General features: G+C 38.5%; 1 protein-coding gene and 1 long non-coding RNA gene across 2 annotated transcripts; both read left to right on the top strand.

Annotated features, from left to right (window-relative positions):
- Positions 2,056-5,053, top strand: LOC109823148 (replication factor C subunit 1-like). Its single transcript, XM_020389434.1, is given in 11 exon segments — positions 2,056-2,094; positions 2,195-2,308; positions 2,399-2,775; positions 2,777-2,820; positions 2,823-2,857; positions 2,935-3,002; positions 3,324-3,399; positions 3,480-3,541; positions 3,627-3,778; positions 4,638-4,832; positions 4,983-5,053. Coding segments are annotated over 11 exon segments (1,233 nt in total).
- Positions 6,191-6,753, top strand: LOC109823796. Its single transcript, XR_002242475.1, has 2 exons — positions 6,191-6,289; positions 6,518-6,753. It is a non-coding gene; the product is annotated as an uncharacterized LOC109823796 (long non-coding RNA).

Below are 6,981 nucleotides of genomic sequence, written 5' to 3'. Positions count from 1 at the left end.
TTTTCCTGCATGGACACGGTACGTGAAATGGGGGGAAACTTAAGTATGGAAGTCAATCATCACAAGCTCGAGACGAGGAGGAAAAACAGTTGCGGCGGTCATTTCTTCTGGTATATAGCGGTCCTCTTACTTCCAGGAGGTAGAACCGCGCGCTCAGGGTTTTATACGCCCATTTTATTGAAAGAGACGTCGACATGCGGCCTTAAATATGGAAGTCCCGAAGCAAACTTACTCAAAAATTAATAAACATTTGTTATAATTTAGGACGATAAAAATTAATGATGCACAGATACGCATTTGAAGCGTCTATTAGTCGATATTACTTTTGGAAGGAACGTGTGGTATTCGCTTTAAGACAGAGTGAGGGAATTCAAGAAAATGAGGGAAGCGAAATCGGAACGACCAAGTCTGAGTTTATTCAATGGGTAATAAATGTTAGAAATGATACAGATTTTTCAAAAAGAAAAATGATGAAGAGGAGAGTAACCCAACTATCCAAATTTCCTAAAAAATTTCTCATTCATTCATTAGGATATGCTGCAATAGAGGAGATGGTCCAAACATTCTCATTAGCTATTCTAGTGCAAATTTCTTAAGAAGAAAGAGCTATATTTTGGCACGAAGAAATAAAACTGTGGACATCGTCAGTGATAGTGAGAGGATCGCGCTTCTCTATTGACCCTCTTGGTTGTGCTCCTGCCCATTGCAAACCCTGAACCAGGGTGGAAGAAGATTTGCAAAGATAGAATTGAAAGGAAAGAGAGAGAGAGAGAGAGAGAGAGAGAGAGAGAGAATGAGAACTGAGGTTGAGTCTGAGAAGAGGAAATCAAGACTATTTCATTCATGATCAATTCTTATTACATTTCCCCTTTTATATCGCAACTCAGCAGCAAAAGAGCCAAAACGTGCACAAAACGTGCACAGACTCAATAACAGAAAACAAACAGAATTAACTGTTTGTAACAGCTTGTTACATTTATTACAATTGTTCCTTACTTAAGAATATTTGCAAATCAGCCCTCCAAGTCTGGTAACCTCTAATCCCTTCTTCGTGTCTCATACACCAGATCCTCCATCGCATTCTGAAGCTCAATTGACAGGTTCTTAGTGTGATCCAACCCCCCCGCACCTGATTCCCCTCCCCTTAAATTGGACCTTGCCTCAAGGTCAAAGGTGGGAAATCGTTTAACAATATCCCAATAATTCTCCCATGTAGCATCTAATTGAGATCGCTGCTTCCATTTTATTAACACCTGAGAAATTAACCGTCTCCCTTGAACAACTGAGCGCCTGTCAATAATCTTGTCAGGTTCATCCACCATCTCAGTGACATAATTTGGACAGTCGGTTTGAAGTACCACATCAGAACCAATCCTCTTTTTGAGCTGGGAAACATGAAAGACTGGATGAATTTGTGCGTGAATTGGAAGATCCAACCTGTAAGCAACTTCCCCAATCTTCTGCAGCACTTTGTAATTAAGGGCCATAGTATTTTGGAGAGAGCTTATGGGTTTTATAAGAAGATACACTGAGTTGTCTATAAGGCTGTAGCTTCAGAAATACCCAATCTCCCACTTCAAACACTACAACAAAACTATTTTTTTATAGCGTTGAACGATAGCGTTTATGTTACAAGTGCTATAGATTGTATGTGTCTTATTTTTTGATAGCGTTTGTAAAATTTTAAACGCTATAAGTTCTTGATGGCAAATTTTTTTTTCTGACGCGTCGTTGAATACTTAAACGGAGACTGAAAATTAAAACATGCCGCCCAAAATTTTCATTCGTCTCCTCCCCCAAATTTCATTGGTCCCGCCCCGAGAAAAAAAACCCTAACCCAAAAAAAATCCGCACTCCTCTCTTTCAGACCCACTCCTCTCTTCCCTTGCTCGCCTCAGCTCTCCCCTCACTGTGCGCTCCCTCTCCTCTCTCCTCTCCCGCTCCCAGCAAAAGATCGCCGACCTCAGCTCTCTGGTTCTGGTGCGTTTTCTTCTCCGTCGACGTTATTAAAGAAATATAAGAATTGCCCATGAGTTATGATGTGTAGAAGTTATGATGCGAAGAACCCTAACCAAAACCCTAAGGGTTTCTAGGGTTTTTGCTCACTGATCCAAGATGGTAAGCTAGGGTTTCTCTCATTATCTCCCTTTTGCAATTTTTTGCTAATTTATTACATTTCTTGGTTTGATCGTAGTCGGATATAAGGAAGTGGTTCATTAAGCAGCACGATAAAGGCAACGACAGCGCTGCGCCCAAACCCACCAAGCCCCCGGAGAAACCCTCGGCTCCTTCTGCCATCGAGAAACCTGTGAAGTCCTCACCTTTTGCTTTTCTTTTATATTCTTTGTGCAGTTTGATCTCAGGATTTGAGAATTGAATCGTCTTGATGAGAAATTAGGTTGAACGAGGTCAAGAGAGGAGGAAAACCAGCAAGTATTTTGCGAATTCTGACTGTTCTAAAGAACAGGCGGCTAAAGCTGTTAAAGATGAGGTTATGACCGAGAAAACTACCCCGGCGAAGAGGAAGACCACACAGAAGAGTGGGGAGGATGTGAAACCCACGCTGGTGAAAAAGATCCGTAAGGTAGAAGAAGATGATGATGACTTTGAACCGCCATCCAGCGAGAAGAAGAAGGTCGTTGAGGCTAAGCCGCCCAAGAAACCAATTGTGAAGAAATCTGTTGTTATGGATGAAAGTGATGATGACAATGAAGAAGTCGAGGAGAAAGAGGTAAAGACGCCGACGAAATCGGGTGGGAGAGGCAGAGGCGGGAGAGGGAAGGGGAAGAGGAGGAGGGGGAAGGGGTGGGTTCATGAATTTTAGGGGAGGAAAGATCCACCACATAAAGGGGAGAAGGTAGTCTAACTATTTTGTATGCAATGCTATGAAATTGAATGAAATTTTAATTGTCTTTGCTTGTGATGTTGGTTCAGGAAATTCCGGAGGGTGCTCCTGAATGCTTGGCTGGCCTTACATTCGTTATAAGCGGCACACTTGATAGGTACATTGTAACATTGCTTCTCAAAATTGGAGATTTCTTGCTATTTTCACTATATATATCTTAAGGATGCCTAACCCTAACCTTGATAACATGCCCCAATGTGTGGGTTGTCCTTTTAAGAGGCAATACCTGGGTTGCCCTAATAACATTTTAAAGATTCGTTCCACTGCACTAAAACTTCGAAGTTATAGTCAATTTTGTACTCTTTAACACATAAATTTTTAGTTTCACCTATTGAAGTATATTTATGTCCTTAATTGTGTTCATTTCTTCTTATTGTTGCTAACAAAATATCTAAATTTGGCTATTGTTAATTTGAAGTTTGGAACGGGAGGAAGCGGAGGATTTGATTAAACGGCATGGTGGGCGGGTTACTGGGTCTGTCAGCAAGAAAACTGTAGGTTATTTTGTATCTTTGGTTTTGGTTTAGCCCGATTTTAGTGGTTACACTTTATGATTGTTGATGTTTATTCACAGAATTTTCTTTTAGCTGACGAAGATATTGGTGGAAAGAAATCAGCCAAAGCCAAGGAGCTGGGGTATGAATGATCTTATATTTCTTCTGTCTTTTCTCTTTAATAATACTTCTTATCAGTTTTTATGAACTTCTTCTGATGCATGCAGTACCAAGTTTTTAACTGAAGATGAATTGTTTGGCATGATTCGAAAATCAAAGCATGCAAAAGCTCCAGTAAAAGAAGACCTAACAAAGAAACATGAAGAGAAGGCAAACAAGTCTCATATAAAGAGCAGTCCTATGAAGGTAAAGGTCGAAGGTATGTATTTAGTATTTGAATTTGTTATTGTGTCTGTCTATATAAATATATATGTACATACATGCATAAATGTACACACACATATTAGTTATTGGAAGGCTCGGTTTATCATTGAAGCACTGGCATAACCTACTCCACAGTTAGCATATTGCACTTAAACCTGCGAAAGTCCAGTAGGCTTTGTAAAAGTTATAGAAGCTTCTACACCTGACATTCGGTTCAGTTTTCAAAAGATATTAGTTTTTGAGCTCTGAAGCGCAATATATCTGGAGCTGGAGCAAAGAGACGCGAACCAATTGAGCGATTCTACTCTTAAAATTGTTCAAAAGAGTGATGCTACAGCCAAAGTGTGATTTCAGCATTCCTTTCATAGAGAGTGCATGACTGTAGATATATCTCACATACCAACATATCACGAAATCACCTTAGAATTCCAACTAGGATATATCGCTGACTCTAGCATTCCTGTGCTTGTTTGCCGCGTGATCGCTTTAGAGTGCTTCTAACGATAAATTCTTCACTTAAAAGCTGGATTATTTTGTATTTTTAGTTTTTGAAGAGTGTATCAAGCATGTAAAATTTCCAGCCTCCCTTGTCAGATCCTCGTCAAATTCGTCAGATCCTCGTATTCGTCGTCTTCCCCGTTCGTCATCTTCGCCGTTCGTCGTTCGCCTAGGCGTCGTCATCCTCTTCCAGGCGTCGTTCGTCATCTTCGTCGTCAGATCCTCGTCCAGGCGTCAGATCCCCGTCCAGTCGTCATCCTCATCCAACTCCAACATATATCACAATGATGTTTAACAATAAAAGCTCTTGTTACAAATCAAGTTCTTCTAATTTCTCACAATCATTTTCTCTGTAGGAATTATGCTTGGAGTTTTCGAAGACAACAGGTTCAAGTCAGAATCGAAAAAAGCATCACTTAAGTCTGTAGATATTATTGGCTTTGGTTCCGGGCCATATTTGGATAACAAGCTCAAATTTGCAAGTGATGTTTGCTCTGGAGTGATTTTCGGAAAAGAGCTAGTAAATGCACTAGCCAATGTACTTACACCTGGTAATTAAGAAATAACAGACAAGAATTACATGAAGCTTGATGTTTGTTACCCTCATTACTATTATTATTTGGGGTTAAAAGGAGGAGACCTTTAAGCTTAAATATTTTCTTCTGACAATATTACTAACTGTTGCTTATGACCACTTTCAGGTGCACTAGCAGACGAGACTTTCAGGTTCTGCAGCGACACTTGGGGCAGCAAAAGCAATTGGACAAATTAAACCTTCTGGGGTGGAGGCAAGTTTTTGTGGAATGCAACTTCCAATTTTCCTTAGGAACATGAAGTTCTTGATTTGCTGAAGTATCAAACTTATTTTCTTCTCTAGGTTCAGTTTGTTGTTGCTGCCTGTTAAAATATGATCAGTGGTACAGGAATGAGACCGGGTGACATACAGCTTTTAATGGGAAAACAATCGAGGTATATTTTCCGGTTTCCTATAAGGAATATAGTTTGAGCAGTTTATACACAAACTAATAAGAGTCTACTTTTGATGCTTTTCTTATTTCATCCACTTTCAGTACCTGAAAGAAGGATATCTGGTCAGGAAAAGTGATTCAACAAAATAAGGTTTCTTAATATTCTGATCATTTGGCAATGCCATGTGTTCAGTATCACACACGCAAACATGCACTCCCTCACTCTTATTTCCTATTGCTAGAGCACTGTCATTCATAAAAGTGAGATTTTGATTTGAGAAGTATGAGGTTTGAGCTTACCTTGGCCCATGCTAGGGGTCAAAATTGCTTTTTATTATCTATCTGTTAACTTTTGTCAAAGATCTAGGATAAAATCTTCACTGTTATTATGTTGTCTGTCATTGCAGGTAAACAATACTGATGCAGAAGGAAGGCTTACTCTTGCAGATGCTTTGGTTTATACCTGTAACCAAGCTACATTAACAGGTGCTTGTATAGTTGCACTTGCACTTGGGCCTAGTATTGCAGGTACAGTGATTACTGACTTTAATTATATATATATTCCATGAGTTTAACTATGCTATTGTGGTAATTTTGAATGAAATCTAGCCAGAGGGTTAATTAATTTCATTTGTCGAATATCCGTTTATATCCGTGATCATATCCGATCTGATTCTCAAATATCCGAACCGTATCCGTTTTCGATAAGTGCGGATATGGTTAAGGTTTTTTCTTACCGAATATGATCCGTATCTGTATTCGTATCCGTTTATAAAAAGCGGATATGGATATGGTAAGTGTTATATCTGAACCGTATCCGCTCCGATAACACCCCTAATCATAAGTCATTTGGAAGCATCATAGATGAAATGATCATTCTTATATTTGTGATAATTTTCAATACTTCTACACATTTTCCTTATATTGGTGGCAACATTCAACTACCCTTGCTGGTTATGAGCAGCACGATGCCCATGAGTTCTTCATCTCAATGCTTGACAGGATTCATGAGAAAGAGCAACCTAACCATTCAAATAAAGGTATCGACTCTTTGCTATCATTAAAGCCCGTTTTTCATGCAGAATTAATAAAGAACAAATTATTATCTTCTTATTTTCATTAATAAAAAATTTAAACAAAATTATTAAAGAAATTAATATAAGCTTGTGATTTCTAATTATTGGTGTTGTTGTTTTCTGTTTTGTGTCCATATAATGTTCATGGCTCTAGGATCTCATTATTGGTGTTGTTAATTTTTGTTTTTGCAGCAGTACAAGTACTCAATTGCTGAAGATGATGAGTCTCCCAAGTCATATGTAATGCAACAAATTTAGTTTCTGTTGTTCTGTGTACTATGGTTAATTTCTTGTACTCCATGTTGGACTATCCAAAGGCTAGTATTTGTTTTTTGGCACATTTGTGTTGACTCTTCTTGTATGCTACAACTTGGTTATGTATCAGTTTGAACATTTAAATGAAATATTTTCTTTTATGGTTGTCACAATTGGAAGTTATTTCTAGTTCAACCTCAAAGGTTTATAGGCACAACTGAAATGCTATAAGAAGTGGAAACAATTGCTGAAATGCTATTAAAAGAAGAAAGACAACATTCACTGAAACGCCATTGTAGTAACTCAAACGCTATTAAATGTAAGACAATAGCAGCGTAGAAATGCTATGAATGAAAACTAACTAATAGCGTTTTTTAACCGCTATGAAATATATTTGTCAT

The sequence above is a fragment of the Asparagus officinalis genome, chromosome 9 (genome assembly GCF_001876935.1).
Source record: "Asparagus officinalis chromosome 9, Aspof.V1, whole genome shotgun sequence".
Classification (NCBI taxonomy): Eukaryota; Viridiplantae; Streptophyta; class Magnoliopsida; order Asparagales; family Asparagaceae; genus Asparagus; species Asparagus officinalis.
Note: the sequence above shows the minus strand (reverse complement) of the source record. Positions and strands in the feature narration are given on the sequence as shown.